The sequence below is a fragment of the Marmota flaviventris genome, chromosome 17, assembly GCF_047511675.1.
Source record: "Marmota flaviventris isolate mMarFla1 chromosome 17, mMarFla1.hap1, whole genome shotgun sequence".
Taxonomy (NCBI): domain Eukaryota; kingdom Metazoa; phylum Chordata; class Mammalia; order Rodentia; family Sciuridae; genus Marmota; species Marmota flaviventris.
In genome coordinates, this window is record NC_092514.1 from 25,542,029 (window position 1) to 25,562,404 (window position 20,376).

Consider the following 20,376-nt stretch of genomic DNA (forward strand, 5'->3'; position numbering starts at 1 on the left):
TAGACCCACGTGTGCAGCTATCGTCGTGAAGGGGTAGTTCACACCATCGGCATGTTCAAACCTGATGCTCCGCGTCCTAACTTCCTTATCACCCCTATGTTGGAGATCATGTTTGATCTCCTATACTGTCCAGCATCCCTCCACCCGCTAACATTGGTGTTCTGACCGTTTCTCATTTATCTGATTTTATCTCTGTATTCTGCCACTTTGGAACACCATATTCCTGATTGGTCTTGCTGCTTTTCCTCTTCCTTTGAAAGGATGGCAGCGCGCAATTTTCAAATTGGAAGACTGATGTTGTTGTGGGCGCCTGTAATCCCAGCGACTCTGGAGATTGAGGCAGGTGGCTCTCAATTTCCAATCCAGTCTCAAAATTCAAAAATTAAAAGGGCTGGGGATGGGGCTGGGGATGTGGCTCAAGTGGTAGTGCGCTCGCCTGGCATGCGTGCTGCCCAGGTGCGATCCTCAGCACCACATACAAAGACGTTGTGTCCGCCGAAAACTAAAAAATAAATATTAAAAAAAAAAATTCTCTCTCTCTCTCTCTCTCTCTCTTAAAAAAAAAGGGGGGGGGGGCTGGGGATGTAGTAGAGTGACAGAGCGCTCCCTGTGTTCAATCTCTAGTACTGCAAAAATGTCTAACCTCACCCCAGTACCCCAAAGTCACTACATTTCTGTTGTTGCCTGTCAAGTTCAAACCCTCCTGCCTTTCTGCTTTCATTTCTGCCTTATCTATTACTCCTGCCTTTAATCCTTTCCTCTGAAGGTCAAGGCCTAACTGCTTCATGTACTGGAATCCATTGTGCTCTTTCACTTGGTGCCTTTGCTACATGAATCACTGCAACCTGGGAAGCCTGAGGTCCTGCATTCATCATTAAAAAACAAACAAACAACAAAAAAAAAACTCCCCATCCTCTGTGAAGCTTTCTTGGACATTCCTCCAGAAAGGTGTGTGTTCTTACACATAGTCTGTTATCATTCATTTCCCCTCCTTTCTGTAATTCAGCCGCAAAGGGTAGAAAGTCATCTTGTTTCTCTGTATCTCTAATATTCAGCTTTTTTTGTTGTTGTTGAATGAATTAAAAAAAGCCCACAAAGTTTTGTTGAATAAATGCACTAAGGGTCTATTGCATATGGATGGCAACAATCATTTAAAAGCAGAAGGAAGAAAACAGATTGCTGGTAGGAGAGGGACTGACTGATCAGGAAGGTAAAAGGAGAATCAGGGATGCTGGAATGCTACCAAAGGAGAAGGTCAGGGAGAAAGAAAATCAGCAGAGCAAGGTGCCAAGAGTTAAAAAGAAGAGTAGGAAGGGGGCACAGACTGCAGTGCAGTGAGTGGGTGCAGAGCTGGGGTCCAGTGCTCTGGGTTCTGACCTGCCACTTGGGACAAGTTTCATTCCTGATGTTTCTCAGGGATGGACCTTTCTAGGTGTTTAAACCCAGAGAATGTGGAATCAGGAAGAGCAAGTCAGAACTGAAATATAAGGAGACAGGATAGTTTAAAGAGTATGGAAAAAGTAATGGAGAAATAGAAGAGGAGCTAAAAGAAGAAAAAGGAGTTGAAGGAAGAAGAGGAAAAAAAATGACAGGGAAGGTGGAAGAGGCTAAATTGATAGAAAAGAGAAACTACATGACAGCAGGGAGCTTTGCTTTGTAGTTTATGTGCATGTTGGTCTTGTATAGTAATCCTTGGCTGGTTTATCTCAGATCCCATTGTAGACTTTTCTAAGCTTCACTATCTTGGAGAGCTAATTCCTGCAGACTTTTGTTTTTCTAAGCCCTTAGGCTAAGGAACTAAGAGGCTGGATGGCAGAAGAAATTCAGGATTGTCCCTAACCCACACCTTCATCTCCCATTTGGCTTCCAGTTTCAGGGAGGAATCCCTGACCACTTAGCTTCAACAACACTACCTTCTCCCCCTTGTCCCTTCCCTGTATTTTGTTTGCATATTTTAGTCTTAGGTGCAGAAGACTGATCTAATAACAGTTCTTGGCAAATCGTCTTCACTGATCTATGTCTTCTTTTTGTTTCATTTTATTTTGGTACTTAGATTGAACCTGGGGCACTTTATCACTGAATTACATTTCCAATGCTTTTAATTTTTTTTTTTTTAATTTTGAGACAGGGTCTCACTAAATTGCTAAGGCTTACCTGCCTCATGTATTGCTGGGATTACAGATGTGTGTTGGAGCACTGAGTTTTATTTTATTTTTTTAAAATTTAATTTTGGTAACTGCAACTGAACCCAGGGGCACTTAACCATTGACATTGAGCCACATCCCCAGCAATATTTTGCATTTTATTTAGAGACAGGGTCTCACTGAGTTGCTTAGCACCTCACCACTGCTGAGGATGGCTTTGAACTCAGGATCCTCCTGCCTCAGCCTCCTGGGCCACTGGGATTACAGACATGTGCCACCAAGCCCCGTTTGTATGCAGGCATTTTTAATTTCTGTAAATAGTATCTTGTCATATATTTTATTCTGATCTTACTTTTTGTGTGCGTGTGCTAGCAATCAGATCCAGGACCTTGCACATGCTAAATATGTGAGTTATACCCGTGGCCATGGCCTTATTATCTTCAATAAATATTGAGTTTGTAAAATCCACTTGTGGTCTGTGATTATCAAAGCTATTGCATGATACTCCATGGATCAGTCACAACACATTTTACCTACTAACAATCCTATTAATGGGCACCCATATCACCCAACCACAACAAATAATGTGGCACCAGGCAGGTGTCACGTGCTTGTAATCCCAGCAATTTGGGATACACACACACACACACACACACACACACACACATATATATATATATATATATATATATATATATATATATATATATATATATATATATATAAATGAATGAATATTTTCATACAAGGTCATTATGAACTCTGTTAGAATTTTTTTTTTTTTTTTTTTTTTTGGGTACCAGGATTGAATCCGGGAGCACTTAACCATTGAGTTACATCCCCAGCCCCACTCCCCTTTTGAGACAGGGTCTTACTAAGCTGTTGAGGACCTCACAAAGTTGAGGCTGGCTTTGAACTCATGATCCTCCTGCCTCAGCCTCCCCGGTCACTGGAATTACAGGCATGCACCACTATGCAAGGCTTCCTGTTAGAATTTTTTTGGAAGATGTGTCTATGTCTATGACTATGACTCTGTCTGTATTTATAAATATCTGCAGAAGCAGAAACGCTGAGTCATAGGGTGTTCTCACACCTAATGTGACTATGTGCTGCCAACTTGTTCTTCAGAATGGCTGGTTCAGTGTCTATGCTATCAGCAGTGTAGAAAGCTCCAGGACACTGTAAACTCTCAGACAGCATCACCTAGAAGTAGCCCATTTGAGTATGAATGTGGGCCTAAATTGCCTAAACTGAGCCCCAGATCTGTTTTGTGCCCTTTGTAAAACTACCTAAGTTCTTTGTGCTTTATTTACCTCATCTGTAAAATGAGAAGGAGATAATAATAGTATCTGCATCTTAGGGTTTTAATGAAAGAGAATAATATAATATTCATGTAATGCTTAGAATAAATTGCATTGTTATTTTTTTAAAATATTTTTTAGTTGTAAATGGACACAATACCTTTATTTATTTATCTTTATGTGGTGCTGAGGATGGAACCCAGGGCCTCACCCATGCCAGGCAAGCGCTCTACCACTGAGTCACAACCCCAGCCCTTATTTGATTTTTAAAAAATATTTATTTTTTAGTTGTAGATGGACATGATACCTTTATTTTATTTATTTATTTTGATGTGGTGCTGAGGATTGAACCCAGGGCCTTGCACATGTTAGGCTAGCGCTCCACCGCTGAGCAACAACCCCAGCCCTGTTGTTTTTTTCAACAACTTTATGTGGTATAATTGATGTACAAAAAACAACATATATTTAAAGTGTACAACTGTACAAGTTTTAACATGTATGCACCCGTGCAACTATTCCCACAGTCAAGACACATATCCATCATACCCTGTCTCCTTGGGTCTCTCTTTAAAAAAAAAAATTATTTTTTTAGTTATAGTTGCACACAATATCTTTATTTTATTTCTATGTGGTTCTGAGGATTGAACCCAGGGCCTCCCATGTGCGAGATGAATGCTCTACCATTGAGCCACAACCCCGGCCCCCTTCTGTTTCTTTATAATCCCTCCTTCTGGCCTTTATACCAACTCTTGAGGCAAGCACAGATTGGCTTTCTTTCTCTCTTTTCTTAAATTTTTTTTTAGTTGTTGATGGACTTTATTTTATTTATTTATATGTGGTGCTGAGAATCGAACCCAGTGCCTCACACATGCTAGGCAAGCACTCTACCAACTGAGCTTCAACCCCACCTATCAGATCTGCTTTCTGTTATTACAGACTAATTTGTTTTTTCTAAGGTTTTATGTGATGGGAATCAGACAGAATGTACTCTTTTTTTCTGACTTATTTCATTTAACATAATGATTTTGAGCTGGGTATGGTGGTGCATGCCTCCCCTTCAGGAAGCTGAAGCAGGAGGACTGTGAATTGGAAGACAGCCTTGGCAATTTAACAAGACACTGTCTCAAAAAAAAAAAGAAAAAAGCTGGGGATGTAGCTAAACATTATATTGCTTCTGGGTTAAATCTCTAGTATTGCCCACAAAAAATAATAAATTTGAGATTCATGTATTTTATTGCATGTACAAAATAGTTCATTCCTTTTTATTGCTAAATGATATTTCATTATATGAATATACCAGTTTGCTTATCCGTTTATCTGTTGGTGGACATGCAGGTTTTTCCAGTTTGGGATTATTACAAATAAAGCTGCTTCGAACATCTCTGTGTGTCTTTGTATGGACTTACATCTTCATTTTCTTGGAGAATATCTAGGAATAGAATAGCTTGGCTATGTTGGACACAGTGGCTCATGGCTATAATCCAAGAGAAGGCAGGAGAATTGCAAGTTCAAGGCCAGTTTTAGCAATTTAGTGAGTACTTATCTCAAAATAAAAAGGGATGGGGATGTAGCTCAGTGGTAGAGCACCCCTTGGTTAAATCCCCAATACCACAGAAAGAAAAAAGAAAACAAAAACGAAGTACCTGAATTATAAGATAGATGTATATGTAACTTTTTATGAAACTGCCAAAGTGTTTTCCAAAGTGAACGTACTATTTCATATTTCCATCAGCAGTGTGAGAGTTCCAGTTTCTCCATACTCTCACCAACACTTAGGTGGTCAGTTTTTTATGTTAGCTATAGTGTCTTGAAGCATCCTCACATCTTTTTGTTGTTGTTCTTGTTCTCCTTCAGATTGAACCCAGAGCCTTGCCAGTCCTAGATAAATTCTCCACCCTTAAGCTATATCCCCAGCACTGAAATATTCCTTAATTTTATTTATTTATTTTGATATTGGGAATTGAACCCAACGGTGCTTTACTACTGAGCTTCATCTAATTCTAATTAGAACCTGCTGGGTCCTGTGGTGCTCACCTGTAATTGCAGTAACTCTGGAGGCTGAGGCAGGAGGATAATAAGTTCAGAGACAGCTTGGACAACTCAGTGAGATCCTGTCTCAAAATGAAAAGTTAAAAAGGATTGGAGACATAGCTCAGTGGTGGAACACTCCTGAATTCAATCCTCAGTACTGCAAAAAGAAAACAAACAAGAACCTGAATATTCTGTTTGCCTTAGATCTGTAACTTCTTGGTATGACCAGCATCATAATAGATGACCAATTAGTTTTTTTTTTTAAGGAAAAAGAACACTTAAAATTTATTACATGCATAAGGCATAGCAGTATTATATTCCACTCATTTGGTTAGTTACTTTGCAGTTCTGGGATTAAACCCAGCAAGTGGCCAGGCAAGAGATCTACCACTGAGCTACATCTCCACCCCAATTCATTTCATTTCATTCTGAGATAAGGTCTGATAATTTGCCCAGACTGGCCTCCAAATTGTGATACTCCTGCCTCAGCCTCTCAAGTAGCTGGGATTACAGATATGTGCCACCATGCCCAGCTCAATTAATTTTCATAATACTTTTTAAAAATTTTTTTATTTGAGGATAGAACTCAGGGCCTTTGCATGCTAAGAGTTACTGAAATGTAACCTCAGCCCCAAAAGGTTTTGTTTTGGCTTTTGTTTTTGTGGTGCTGGGGATGAAATGTAGGGTCTCCCAAATGTTAGGCATATGCTCTCTCACTGAGCTACATCCCCAGTCCATCCTCCGTAGTTTAAAATAATATTGCATAATATTAAAATAGTACTGCAAGATTCCAAAGTTCATTCATTTATCAGTTTTTCCAGAAGATTTTTTTTCATAGAAACAAACAGTTTGGTTGGGTTCCCATACCCACTTGTTTATCTCAAAGTATCATCTCAGCCATCCCTGTTCTGTGGTGTCTTTCCACAGATCTGAACTTTAGACACTACTCCCAGCCTCTGCCCTGAATATTTCTTTCCTAAATGGTACTGACACATCTGGCTGTCTGGAAGACATGTTTCCCTGGCTTTTCTCTCTCTCTCTCTCTCTCTCTCTCTTGTTTGTTTGTTTTTTTAGGTTTATTGAAGTACTGGGAATTGAACTCAGGGATACTCTACCATTGAGCTATATCCCTAATCCCATTTAAAAATATATTATTTTATTTCATGGTATCTGAGATTGAATCCAGGGGTGCTTAACCACTGAGCCACATCCCCAGCCCCTCTGCTTTTTAAATAGACAGTAGAATATATTTTGATATATTATACATACATGGAGTATAACTTATTCTAATTAGGATCCCATTCTTGTGGTTATACATGATGTGGAGTTACACTAGTGTTGTATACAGGTGTAAGTTATGTCTGACTTATTCTACTGTCTTCCCTATTCCCATCCCTTCTCCCTACCTTTCCTTCCCCTTTGTCTAATTCAATGAACTTCTATCCACCTCCCCCATTGTGTGTCAGCATCTACATATCAGAAAGAGTATTTGGCCTTTGGTTTTGGCTTATGTTACTTAGTATGACAGATTCCAGTTCCATCCATTTACCTGGAAAATGCCATAATTTTATTCTTTTTTTTAATAAATATATATTTTTTAGTTGCCAATGGACTTTTATTTATTTATACGTGGCGCTGAGAATCGAACCCAGTGCTTCACACTGGCTAAGCAAGCACTCTACCAATGAGCTATAACCCCAGCCCCAATTTCATTCTTTTTTATCCCCAGCCCCCTTATGTTATATAAATTTTTGACTGGATCTTGCTAAGTTGCTGAGGCTGGCTTTTTTTTTAAATTTTTTATTTATTTTTTAGTTTTCAGCAGACACAACATCTTTGTTTGTATGTGGTGCTGAGGATCGAACCTGGGCCGCACACATGCCAGGGGAGTGTGTTACTGCTTGAGCCACATCCCTAGCCCCGTGAGGCTGGCTTTGAACTTGAGGTCCTTCTGCCTCAGCTTCCCGAATTGCTGGGATTATAGACATGCACCACTATGCCTGAATTTTATTTATTATTATTATTTTAAAAATATTTTTTAGTTGTTGATGTACCTTTATTTTTTATTTATTTATATGTGGTGCTGAGGATCAAACTTACTGCCTCACACATGCCAGGCAAGTGCTCTTCCACTGAGCCACAACCCCAGACCCTTTATTTATTATTATTATTTTTTAAATGTTTATTTATGTATCTTTAGTTTTAGGTAGACACATTATTTTGTTTTTTTATGTGGTGCTGAGGATCAAACCCAGTGCCTCAGGCATGCTAGGCGAGCACTCTACCAACGAGCACAACCCCAGCCCTTTACTTATTATTTTGATATAGGGTCTCACTAAGTTCCCTGGGATGGTCTTGGGCTTGTGATCCTCCCGCCTCAGCCTCCTGAGTAGCTAGGATTACCAGCATGCACCACTGTGCCTGGCTGCCTGGCAATCCTCTTTATAAAGGCTTGTTTGGGTCTTGTTTCACATACCTCAGAATCTGGAGTTGAGAGTATTGCTCTCTGAGACTGCTGCAGATAGACCATTATTCTCCCTTCATTCTTCAAAATCTCCTGCTCCTTCCAAGTTCTATCTTGAAGAGTTTGGGCATTCACCCACGTGCACTGATAATTATAGCACCTGGCTCATTATCTTCCTTTTTACACCTATTTTCCTATCATCATTGTTGTTGACTTCAAAATCCCTGAGAGTTGGTGGGCAAATGGCATCCACCTGCAGTCCCGGCTACTTGGGAGGCTGAGGCAAGGAGATTTGCTAGAGCCCAGAAGTTTGAGGCCAGCCTGCACAACTAGTGAGACCTGTTTCAAAAACCAAACCAAATCAAACCAAACCAAACCCCTCTGGGTAATCCATCTAACTGTAGCTTCTCAACCTCTCAGTCTTATCTCTAATGATCTTTCTCTTCAGCCCTTCCTTAGGCCCCTAAGGCCCCTAAATGATTTTGTTATTTTACCCAACAACCTCTCATGACTACCTCCTGGTTTTCTAGTTTATTTACTAATGTTTTCCCTACTCCTTTCACCTCATGGAGACTTTTAAAACATTGACCCTACAGTTTTCACTATCCACCAACCCTTTTTTGTGTTTATTCCTCTTCTTACCCTATTCATATCATGATCTAATATATAATCACTCTCTTCTCTCTCTTTTTTTTTTTAGAAAAACCCAACCATGATATATTCTGCCAATCCAATTCATGTGGGTCCAGCTATTTATTTCAAGGCTACTAGAGAAAGAGGAAAAAAAAAAAGAAAAAAGAAACAAAACTGATGCTCAGTGGTGTCATAAATTGATGGTTCTTAACTGGGACAAATCAAATTTCGCTCCTCTTTTCCCTAGGACATTTAGCAATGTCTGGAGACATTTTCAATTGTGGCACTAGGGTGTGAGGGAATGTTCTACTACATCTAATTGAAAGATGTCAGGAATGCTGCTAACTATCCTAGAATGTGCAGGACAACAAAGAATTATCTGACTCCAAATGTCAATAATGCCAAGGTTAAGAAATCCTGCTTTAAATTAGTGATGACAAGTCTCAAAGGGACAATTGACAGAGAGCCTCTGCACTTGCTCTTTTTACTGCTTATAATATGATTCCCTCCTGGTTGGCTCATTATTTAAAAGTAATTTCTTCAGAAAGTTTTTCTGACCTCCCTTGAGACTGGACCCAGCCTCATGACATTACCCTGTTTCATTGCCTTCAAAACATTTACCATTTTATGTCTTTATTACTTGCTTCCTTCTAGAGAATGAGTTACATGAATATAGTGTCCTTATCTCTTTTGTTCATTGCTGTATCCCTATGGTCAAGTATAGTGCCTGACACACATGACAGACATTCAGAAAGTAGTTATTGAACAGTGGGTGAAATATTATTTATTTGAAATTTATTCATTCATTTATCAAATATTCATTGGTGATAAAATCCAGACACATCTGTAACCTCATGGAATTTACCATACAATAGGGAGACCCATATTGAATCAATAAGCACACAAAATAGTTTCAGACTATGATAAGGCTTTGAAAAAAAGTGACGTAGCCATGAGAATATTGAGCAGTCTGGGGTGGGGCAATCAGGCCAGTCTTCCTAGAAGTGATATTTGAGCTGATAGCTGAAGAATGAATCAGTTAGCTGGGTAGAGGAAAGAGGGTGGGGGTAGATGGAGAAGAGTATTCAGACATAGAGAACAGAGTGTTCAAAGATGCTTTACTGAGCCAGAAGTTATATAGTACATTTCACCAACAGAGAGAAGTCCAGTGTTGGCTGAGGCACAGAGCCAGGTAAGCCATGGTATGGCATTTACTTCTATGAGCACAGGAGTGCCACTAAAATATTTTAAAAAGAAAACAACACATCTAATTTCGTAAACAAAGATCACTCCGGGGAACAGATTTTAGAAGGACAAGAGTGAAGATGGGGAGATTGGGTGTGAGGTAGTTACAGTGTCCAGATTACCCTGTAGTGGTGGCAGTGAGCTTGGAGAGGTGTTAGATACACTCAAGCAAAGGGGAACATGGACTTTTAGAGCTGGAAGGAACCTGTTAAAAAGAATCTCACCACTAATCAAAAATTACAATAAATATGAATGACAAAGAGTTCATGAAGGTCTGCATTTTATACAAAAGCAGATTAGTGAGCTTAACAAGAGTGTTCTTTAATGTTCATTGAATAAATCAAGGAAAGATTTACAGACAAATGTTTGAGAAGAATATAGATGGAAGATATGAGGAAACAGATGAAAAAATGAAGAGAGGAAAATGTAATGAGAGAGCCAGATTAAGAAAGGGGTATGAAAGGTGCAAGGAGGTTGGAAGAGAGGTAGACTGGGAGACAACAGCAAGAAAAAGGGGTGGAGAGGCAGTAATGTGCACAAAGGAGATGAAAAGGGCTGGGCTCCAAAGGATTGGAGATTGGGTACAATGGTAAACTAACAGGGAGGGAGTGAAACAGGAAACTACAAAATGGAAAAGGCAAGAAGGGGGAGATGATCAAAGAGAGGAATGAGCAGATGATTGGAAGAGATGTTGGGAGGAAGGATGGGGCAGAAGCTTGGAGAGAGTGAGAAAGAATGTGAGGGTGAGGTGGAAGAATGAGGGTGGAATCAAAGGCCACTTTGGAGAGCCAGATGTTGGGGAGGACAGAATGGTGAGGGGATGGTAGAGTGACACAAACAGTTCCGCCCAGGATAAGAACAAGGGAGAGAAATGTGCTAGCCGTGGGAGGGGGTGAGGAAAGTGGAGGGTAAATTTGAAAAGACTCCAAGGGAAGGGAATGATGGGTGTAGCCGAGATTCTGATCTAGGCTTACCCTTCTCCCCACCCTCTGCAGGCTCATCTCAGTGGTTTCTGCCCTCTGCCAGGAGCCTTGGTGTTGGAGGGGATACTGACAGGCTCAGGCATTAAGTGTGTCAAGGATTGGAACAGAGGACCAGGAAGTGGGGTTACTGGAGAGCCGTGCCCAGAAGCTCGCTGACTATAGGAGGGCCTAGCTAGAGGGTGCCGGCAGTAAAGGGGAGGGGTCCTGGGGAGATGTCACTGGGAGTGGAAACTTCAAGAAGTCTGCAGCAATGGGTGATTTTCCGGGATTGGGTCAGGGCCCATTGAAGGTGGAGACAAAAGAAAGAGGAGAAGATCGAAGGGTGGAGTCGAAAGGCGGGCTGGACGAAGAACACTTGGGGCATAAACCTGCAGGGAAAAGGTGGCGCCGAGCCTTTCCAGGGGCGTCTCCCCAGATCTGGCTCCGCAGCTTCCCAAGCGCACCTGTTGAGAAGAAGGGAAGGAAGGGGTACCCTGGTGCGAGTGGGAAATCCAGTCTGGAGGGGCTGACTGGGAGTTTCAGACTCCTGAGAAGACGTTGCCACCTGTAGTTAAAGCCCGGCAAGTGGAGGGGCGTGACCCTGGTGCTCAGGTTTCTTCCTCTTCACCTGGGCAAGGAGGGGTGGGGGCCAGGACTTCCGGTTCAGGTGAGTGTCCCTTCAGTGACGTCAGGTCACCCTCGGCTGCCCCTCTGGTCCCGCCCCCCCTCCCGCGCTCCCGGTCCGCGGGGGCGCGTCCCCGACTCCCTACATATACTCAGGTGCGCAGCGCACCTGTCCGCCCGCACCTGCCCGCTCACTGCCCGGCAACTTTTCCTGCGCAGCGAATCCCTGGACCGATAGGCCTAATACTTTCTGGGAACCGCACCCAAACGGCCCCTCTACCTTTTGTTTGGTAGGGTTCGTTGAGAGCGCCGGAGAGAACCGCCTGACCTTCGGGGACTGCTTTTGTCTGAAACCAGATCTTCGGGCATAGCCTGTTCCCTCTGCTGAGACCGTCACTCCACCCGAGGGGTCGATTTGTGTTTACTTCGGGTGACAAGAAGATTTGAAGTCATCCGGTCAAAAACATTTTTGCTTCTTTGGGTGACTTAAAACACCACCCCAAGTTGTCTTGTTGGGTTGACCCCCGGATTCGGTTTGTCTCGTAGGGTCGCCAGTCCGGCGTCCCGTATTTTTTGAGGGCGGAAATGGCCAATTCAGGCCTGCAGTTGTTGGGCTTTTCCATGGCAATGCTGGGTTGGGTGGGCCTGGTGGCAAGCACCGCCATCCCGCAATGGCAGATGAGTTCGTACGCAGGCGACAACATTATCACGGCCCAGGCCATGTACAAGGGGCTGTGGATGGATTGCGTTACACAAAGCACCGGCATGATGAGCTGCAAAATGTACGACTCGGTGCTTGCTCTGCCAGGTAAGGCCGCGGGACCGACGGGGCGGACGCGCGCAGGGCCGAGATGGTGGGGCGGGGTGTGGGCAGGGCCGAGGTCCCCCGGCCAGGCGCCTTGATTGCCAGGGACAGGAGGAAGTCGAAGTGGTCTTGCTGGGGCAATGGGGCTGGGCTGGGGCGAGCCGGGGTTCTGATGGACGCACGTGGGCTGATACCCCTGCAACCTGCGCTCTTCCTCGAATGCCCCCACAAGCCTCCACCTGGGCTTGGGCAAGTGAGTCCTAAGCCTGGGTCGTCATCTCCCCACCGCCCTGGGCCAGCCAAGGCCTCCGTGTTATCCGGCCCTTTTAGTTTGGACAAAAGGGGGTCGGGGCTGAGGCTGTACGGAGGGCTGCGCAGCTGGGCAGTTTGTCAGACGTGGGCGGCCACCTGCGGCCTCTAATCTTATCCGACGATTAGCCGAAGCCGCAGGCCCGTGGCCCCGAAGGCGGGACCAGGGCTGGGACGCGCATCAGGATGTTCAGCCTATGCCCAGGTTCTGGCTGCCCCCTTTTACCCTTCCCCCTACTCGGAGCAGTTTCATCGAAACCCTGGCGCCCCGGGCGGGTTTCTCAGCAGAAAGGGCGGGGCGCGAGCTGGAAGGCTACGTTGTCCCGAGGGTGTGGGAGCCTGCCCGCTGGAGGTAGGGCCTTAGACATCTAAGGGCGTCAGAATCTAGCGACCGCTAGACGCGGGTTCAGGGAATAGTGGGTGCGGCCCGCCCCGCCAAGACTGCCAGCCATTTCCAGCAATGACGGCGTCTTTTCTCCTCTGCAGCGGCCATGCAGGCCACTCGAGCCCTCATGGTGTTATCCTTGGTGCTGGGCTTCCTCGCTATGTTTGTGGCCACGATGGGTATGAAGTGCACACGCTGTGGGGGAGACGATAAAGTAAAAAAGGCCCGTATAGCTATGACTGGAGGCATCATTTTCATCGTAGCAGGTGAGTCATAGGTCCAAAGGCAGCTCTCCTCTCGCCCTTGTGGGAGGTGGTTGGAGAAGGTGCTGGTTTGGACCCTCACAATATTGGAATACTTATTCTCTCTCCAGGTCTTGCAGCCTTGGTAGCATGCTCCTGGTATGGTCATCAGATTGTCACAGACTTTTATAACCCCACCGTCCCTGTGAATTTTAAGTAAGTCTGGGATCCCTGTCTAAGAAGCAAATATGGGTTCTTGGGATAGGAAGGCAGAGGCAGGCCAGGTTTCTGATCTCAATCCTTTCTCTCCACAGGTATGAGTTTGGTTCTGCCATCTTTATTGGCTGGGCAGGGTCTGCTCTGGTCCTCCTAGGAGGTGCACTGCTCTCTTGCTCCTGTCCTGGACAGGAGAGCAAAGCTGTGTACCGTGCACCACGCTCCTACCCTAAGTCCAACTCTGCCAAGGAGTATGTGTGAGGTGGGACTCCCATGCCCCAGCCTGACAAACTGTGGGCATGCCCAAATGACTCAAAGGACCCAGGGCAGAGGATTCAGCCTGTGGGCAGAGTGCAGGACAAAGGCCTCCTGGTCACTCCATCCCTGTACACCATGTACAGTCCTCTGGGGAGGAGGGGGTTGGGTAGGAGACAAAAAGTGGGGAGAGTGTGCTTTTTGTACAGTAATAAAAAATACGTTTTGGAAAGTAGGCTTTTTCTTTTCTTTCTGTGCCTGATTCTTCCCACTCAGATCCTTGGAGGGAGCTTGGTACCTAAAGTACATTTACTTCAATTCAAACCCTTGTAGAGGACCAGTTGTGTGCCAGGCCACTCTTGCTCATTTAATTTTCATCGTGACTCAGACCCAATGCTTAGACTGGACTCCAAAGACTCAAGAGCTTGGCTTTCCTCATTCACTCTCACTGCCCACCACTCATTTCCTTTTTATCAACAACAAAAAAAATTAATAAAAGATTTTATTAGGTATGGGGGGGGGGTTGTTCCTATTTCCTCACCTTATGCTATCTCTTCATCCCACTTTCTGTTCTGATCGGATACTGCTTCCTACCTCATAGGGTAGGACCTCCATAGACAAAGGAACAAAGGCAGTACAGAAACTGGGACCACAGTCCTCCCACTCCCACCCATTTCCATTAGTGTAGTCAAGTCTGGCCAGTCAAATATCAAGGTCATCATCTGGGTCTTCTTGGTCTAGGTCATCATAAGCATCTGGCTCATAGAAGATGTGGCTGGTAGCCTGGCCTGGCGCAGGACGCAGTAGAACCTGCTGCCTGAGGGAGAATTGGTGCTAGTGAGGTGGTTATTAGGTCAAGTCTGGATACCCCCTTAGAGGTGCCTGTGACTCACTTAGGCAACCCAAACTAGGCTTGTGTCATTTTCTTGGTCCCAGTTCCTCCTCTGACCTCCAAAATTATTTAGGGCTAAGAAAGAACCAGTTGACCTTGGCATAAGTACTACTCTTATTTAATAAAGCTCTGTTCTTAGCAGCTTGAGGGGAAGGATTCTGCAGCGGTCTTGCTTCATCCACCCACACACTGGGCTCAGACAAGAGGCACCTACCAAGCCCTTGTTAACCAGCCTTTGCCACACCCATGCATCTTCCTGTCCTATGTCCTAGCACTGCTGGCAGGAGAATAAAGTTACCTCTTAGGGTTTGCTCTGGCTCAGCCCAGAGCAAGATTACTCTGGGGACAATTATGAAGGTAGAACCCATCCATAGCTGAAATGGAGATAAAAGACAGGAAGACCCTCCGCCATTATGGGAGATATGGGTGGGTACAGAACCACTCCCCAGGCTTATATCTGGAAGTGGACTTTAGCTCCTATAAAGTCTGAGAGGTTAATCAATAACCTGTCTTCACCCCACCTCAGATGCTGGGGATCCAAGCACTTAGGCTCCAGCCTTACTTTTCAGAACTGAACTGGAAGGGCAGAATCAGGCTATCCTTGGCTTCTCTTTCTTCCTTGGACAGGTGAAGGTTAAAGGTCAAATGAGTTGTGGGGTCCACCTGCAGGTAAAAAGATACTGCCACTTGGCCTCATTCCTGAATCCTTGACTCCACTCCCAACCTCTGCAGTTTTATTCTACTTTTGCCAGATCCCAAGCTTTTAGGTACCAGAGCTGTATGAGGATCTGGGTGGTGCTGGGACCCTAGGGGAGGCCCCTCCTGGAGGTCGAGGCTAAAGTCAGGAAGGATGGAAAACCACGAAGTCTAAGGAGAATAAAGAAGAGAGTTAAAAAGGTTTTTTTTTTTTTTTTTTCATCCCACTGAACAAACTAGAGAATTCAGGACCTCTCACCTCAGCCCCCAATCACCTGAACACATTGTTTTCAGCCCTAGCCTTCCTTTTAAGTCTCTCCCTACAGACTTGTTCCTCCTTCCCACTAATAACTATTCTAGTCTTTTTTTAAAAAATCTTTTTCTAGGGCTAGGGATGTAACTTAGTAGTACAGTGCTTGCCTACCAAAGTGCAAGGCACTGGGTTCGACCTGTCTGTCTCTCTAACACACACAACCAACAAAATAAAACAGGAAAGTATTTAAAAAAAAAATTTTTTTAAATTATTCTTTCCATCATGCCAACCCTTTTTCTGACTCTAATTTCTAGTTGTTCTTGTTGCTTCTCCTAACCTGATAAGTTGGGCGCTGTTGGGGCTTCCGAAAGAGGACATGGGCTGAGGCTTGGCCCATTAAACCACCCAGAATCACCTCAGTCTGGGTAAGACTGCTCAGTGCTCCCACAAGGCCTGGGCCATGAAGTTCTTCATGTAGCAGGCCCAATACATGCACCTGCTTTACTGGGGAACTATCACCTGGAGAGAAAAGGAAATGCAGGGCATGAAGGAAAGTAGTGAACATTTAGGGTTGAGGTGAGGTAGCAAATACTGAAGAAAAGGAAGGAGAGGCCCACATTCCATCAGAGTTCTGCCACAGTCCTGACTTACCCTAGCCAATCTCACTGCTTAGCTATGAGCCCCTACACTCTACCGCTCAGTTATACCCCTGGCCCTTTTTTATTTTGAGACAAGGTCTAAGTTGCTCAGGCTGGCCTTCAACTTGAGATCCTCCCGTCTCAGTTTCCCATGCACTGGGATCGCAGGGGAGCCATAGGGATTATAAGCATGCACCAGTGTACCCAGCTTCTTGTCATACATGTTCTTACTCCAGTGCAAATTTGATCAAGGGACCACTGACTCTGGCCGCTCCTCATGGTCTTCAGGATGGAATAAACATTTTTGGCTCCTGATAGCCACAAACTTTTCAGTTTCATCTCTTACACAATGTACTGCTTGCAGTTTTTTGTAATTTCCTAAGATCTTAGGGCCTCCTTTCTTTCCCTTTTTGGGAGGATTAAGAGTGTTGGGCTCTGCACTAAACATTAACACAACATTTTAGTTTTTACAGAGGTCAGCAATTTTAGATCAAGCCATATGGCAATTTCAAGTGTTTTTTTTTTTTCTAACACCATCGTATCCCCCACTTTTTTTTTTTTTTTTTAAACAGAGAAAACTGAAGTGCTGAGAGATCAAGCACTTTAATACAAAGTTAGGTGTGTCTAACTCGAAATCTCATTCTAATATCCACAGTGTACTTTAGGGCTAGTCCCAATGTTCCTGACTCTTGGGCCAAATCTGTCTGACTAAGCCTTGCTCTTCAGGATGGTTCCTTCTTTAAGGTACCCTGTACATATATTCCTAAATCATTCTAGTCTTTATCAGACTACCTTGTATACTTATCTGCATAAGAATTTGAGCTCCCAGGGAGCAAGGACCCAACTACAAAGTTAGACTTTATTTTTCCATTATTGAACCTTATATGTTGTATGTATTTAATGTTTGTTAAGTGAATGAATAAAAATAAATGCTAAAAAAAAAAAATGACTTGGGTTGTAGCTCAGAGGTAGAGCACTTGCCTAGCATGGGTAAGGCACTGGGTTCGATTCTCAGCACTGCATATAAACAAACAAACAAACAAACAAATAAAATGTCTATCAATAACTTAAAAAAAGGTTATAGAGGGGCTGGGTTGTGGCTCAGGGATAGTGCACTTGCCTAGCACATGTAAGGCACTGAGTTCGATCCTGCACACCACATTAAAAAAAATAATAAAGCCATACATATAAAAGAGATTATAGGGCTGGGGATGTGGCTCAAGAGGTAGTGCGCTCGCCTGGCATGTGTGCGGCCCGGGTTCGATCCTCAGCACCACATACAAACAAAGATGTTGTGTCCCCCGAAAACTAAAAACTATTTATTTGTTTTTATCAAAAAATTCCCCCTCTCTCTCTTTAAAAAAAAAAAAAAAAAGAGAGATTATAGTCAAAAATTCTGGGTGTGATGGGGTACACCCGCAATTCCAGCAACTCTGGAGGCTGAGGAAAGAGGATTGCAAGCTCAAGACTAGCCTTAGCATCTTCTCTGTCCCACAATAAAAATAAAAAAGGGCTATGAATGGTTAAGCATCCCTGGGTTCAATCCCTGGTACAAAAAACTAAAAACAATAACAACAACAAACTTGCCCCAAAAGGTTGAAGATGTAAGAAAGTCTTTGGAGACAACTGATGCTGATGCTGGATTTTTTTTTCCTGGTGAACTGCGGCTTGAACCCAGGGGGGCATTATACCACCAACCTACATCCCCAACCCTTTTTTGAGACAGGATCTTACTGAAACTTGTGATCCTTCTGCCTCTGCCTCCCAAGTTCCTGAGTCTTGATGCTGATTCTTAGGTTGGAAAAGGGAATATTGCCTTCCAGGTGGAGATATGTAAGGGTAAGGAGGGTTCTCACCAGGGTAGGAGTTTTGATGGCTCAGAGCATGGAGGGTCTGGCAGACTGCAGAACAGGGAAGACGAAGCAAAAGCCAGCTGAGTGAATCAAGAGCTATGGTGGCAGGACCAGGATCTGTCCTCCTACATATGGCTCTCAAGACTCCCAGGGGTCCCTCAGGAAAAGCCTCCCCAGTTTTTGACCAACTGAGAGGGTCTCTGAAGAGGTCATAGTAAATCAGCCTGAAAAGGGAAAATAGGAGACATAATATTACCCCTTTCCCCTGCCACCTCAAATTTATCCTATCTTTGTGGCTCTATTTTTAAATTTTCGCTAATACCTTAAATATTGGAGCTTACGCTCTTGGACATGCAACCTAAGATTGAGAGCACAGACTTTAGCGTCCAATAGCCTAAGCTCCAAGCTTGGCTTTGCTACTTGTACAAAATCACCTAACTGGGAATTCTACCTACTGAGCTACTTTTACATTTGTTCTAAACTCTCCAATTGTACTGCCTCTGTCTTGAGTTAGACCTTGGTCACCTCACAGCATTATTCTCTTTAAAATTCATTAGAACAAGGGCTGGGGTTGTGGCTCAGTGGTAGAGCACTTGCTTAATATGTGCAAGGGCCTGGGTTCGATTCTCAGCATCACATAAAAATAAATAAAATAAAGGTATTGTTTCCAACTACAATTAAAAAATAAATATTAAAAAATTCTAAACAATGTTGTTCACTGTTCTATCTCCACTATATAGCAGCACACATGGTTTATAACTGGTACACAGTATGTACACACTGAACCTGGATTACTGCAATAGCCATCCTACCTGGTCTCTCTGTCTCTAGGCTGCCTCCTTCCAATCCATTCTCCACACAGTGACTGGGGTTGTAGCTCAGAGGTAGAGCACTTGCCTAGCATGGGTAAGGCACTGGATTCGATTCTCAATAACTTAAAAAAAAGATTATAGGGCTGGGGCTGTGTAGCTCAGTGGTAGAGTGTTTGCCTAGCGTGTGAGGCAAGCACACACACAGGCATGGTGTTATCAACTCTCCTGCCAAATTTTCAAACCACTCCCCACTGACTTTGAGGAGTGGTTTGAAAATTTATATCTTTTACAATCAAGTTACCTCTTTATCTGCATGACCTCAGCTATTTTGGGAAGCTCTTCCACCTTTCATGATATGTCTTATCATACCTTCCTAGTTTTGCACATGCAATGAACCCTCTGCCCCTAGGACAAAACCCTCATAAGTTTGCAGTCAGTGTTGATCGAAGTCTGGAATGCATGGTTGAATTAAGCACTACCAGATTCTGAATGACTCAAAAGGCAGAGAGTATTCATTCTTATCCTCCAGTTTGGTCTCTACTACTCAACAATATGACCTACCTTTGTGTTGTGTTGTGTGTGTGTGTTGGGGAGTACTGGGGATTGAACCCATTGGCGCTCTACCACTGAACTACATTCACAAACCCTTTTTGAGAAAGGGTATCGGTAGGTTGCCTGAGGCTGGCCTCAAATTCGGGGTCCTCCCGAGTTACTGGGATTACAGGCATGCGACCCAGACCGGGTTTTTATGTTTGTTGCTGTTAAGAAAGTCTCTTAACAACAGGGGCCCCACATCTAATGAAATTTCTCCCAATTTGTACTTACCGGTTGTTGACACAGGAGTCAAAACCTTCTCGAAACTCTTCCTCACTCACTTCACAGCCCAAGACGTGGACTTGCTCCCCACTAAGGCAGAGATGAGAGGGAAATGTCTAAGAGTGGGGCACTGGCTCCCTTCTTAAGCAAGGACTGGAGACGCTGCCTGTTACTCACCGCAGTGCAGATTTCTTGATGAGCGCTTTCAGAAGACCCCGCCCCTCCCACTCCACGGAATCTAAGGAAAGCGAGGGCAGAATAAACACTGAGAACCTTGAGGTTTCCACCTTCATAAAACAACCGCGACTTCCACTCCTAGCCTATGACCTATGGCCTTTCCTTCCCATTTCCACCCCATAAATCTGACCCGGAACCTCCGGTGCCTTAGTTTCCTACCGCGAAGCAGCACCAGGCCGCCCAGGGCCAACACAGAATCCAGCATCTCTGACTGGCTTCCCACTCCTACTACGACGCTCTCTGATGGCGTCACGATCCACAGCCCCGCCCGCTCCGGGTGAGAGGGCGGGGCACTCATTCCTCCCACAATTAAGAGCTGGCAAAGGCCGGAATGAGAGGTGATTTTATGTTCATTATTCCCAGGAGAGCTTAAGCGAAATGGCTCCTCCCGAGCCTTAGCGCACAGACGTAGGTACGATACCCACAGCCTACATTTTCACAATGACTGGGGCAGGAACAGCCCTTGGGACAGTTGTCTGAGAGAAGGGGAGGGGGTCGCACATCCCTCCCTGGACGGTCAGAGCCACAGGGCAAGTGACGTCACTCCGCCCCGCCCACGCTGT

General features: G+C 44.3%; 2 protein-coding genes across 4 annotated transcripts; one reads left to right on the plus strand and one right to left on the minus strand.

Moving 5' to 3' along the window:
* Window positions 1-11,989: 11,989 nt before the first annotated feature.
* Window positions 11,990-13,733, plus strand: Cldn7 (claudin 7). 2 transcript variants are annotated; one of them, XM_027946955.2, is made up of 4 exons: window positions 11,990-12,212; window positions 13,005-13,169; window positions 13,277-13,361; window positions 13,460-13,733. In XM_027946955.2, the coding sequence occupies exons 1-4, from the start codon at window positions 11,990-11,992 to the stop codon at window positions 13,620-13,622; spliced, it is 636 nt and encodes a 211-aa protein (XP_027802756.1). In that variant the 3' UTR covers window positions 13,623-13,733. The 2 variants fall into 2 exon arrangements, with proteins under 2 accessions (XP_027802756.1, XP_027802757.1); XM_027946956.2 differs by lacking the exon at window positions 13,277-13,361 and having other exon boundaries at window positions 13,460-13,598.
* Window positions 13,734-14,101: 368 nt separating this feature from the next.
* Window positions 14,102-20,229, minus strand: Elp5 (elongator acetyltransferase complex subunit 5). Of its 2 annotated transcripts, none has more exons than XM_027946932.2 (8): window positions 19,973-20,229; window positions 19,754-19,814; window positions 19,586-19,666; window positions 17,952-18,172; window positions 15,873-15,976; window positions 15,280-15,375; window positions 15,071-15,171; window positions 14,102-14,433 (listed from the first exon to the last, which is right to left on the minus strand). In XM_027946932.2, exons 1-8 carry the CDS (start codon window positions 20,109-20,111, stop codon window positions 14,319-14,321), a joined length of 918 nt encoding a protein of 305 aa, XP_027802733.1. In that variant the 5' UTR covers window positions 20,112-20,229; the 3' UTR covers window positions 14,102-14,318. The 2 variants fall into 2 exon arrangements, with proteins under 2 accessions (XP_027802733.1, XP_027802732.1); XM_027946931.2 differs by having other exon boundaries at window positions 15,795-15,976.
* Window positions 20,230-20,376: the final 147 nt, after the last annotated feature.

Excerpts from the sequence above, each read along its gene's own strand:
- Cldn7 (XM_027946955.2), top strand. The coding sequence starts at position 11,990 with ATGGCCAATTCAGGCCTGCAGTTGTTGGGCTTTTCCATGGCAATGCTG. Across the intron at positions 13,170-13,276 it reads CATCATTTTCATCGTAGCAG|GTCTTGCAGCCTTGGTAGCA; the intron begins GTGAGTCATAGG and ends TTCTCTCTCCAG. Across the intron at positions 13,362-13,459 it reads ACCGTCCCTGTGAATTTTAA|GTATGAGTTTGGTTCTGCCA; the intron begins GTAAGTCTGGGA and ends TTCTCTCCACAG.
- Elp5 (XM_027946931.2), bottom strand. The coding sequence starts at position 20,111 with ATGAGTGCCCCGCCCTCTCACCCGGAGCGGGCGGGGCTGTGGATCGTG. Across the intron at positions 19,815-19,972 it reads CGGCCTGGTGCTGCTTCGCG|ATTCCGTGGAGTGGGAGGGG; the intron begins GTAGGAAACTAA and ends CGCTTTCCTTAG. Across the intron at positions 18,173-19,585 it reads GACTCCTGTGTCAACAACCG|GCTGATTTACTATGACCTCT; the intron begins GTAAGTACAAAT and ends TTCCCTTTTCAG.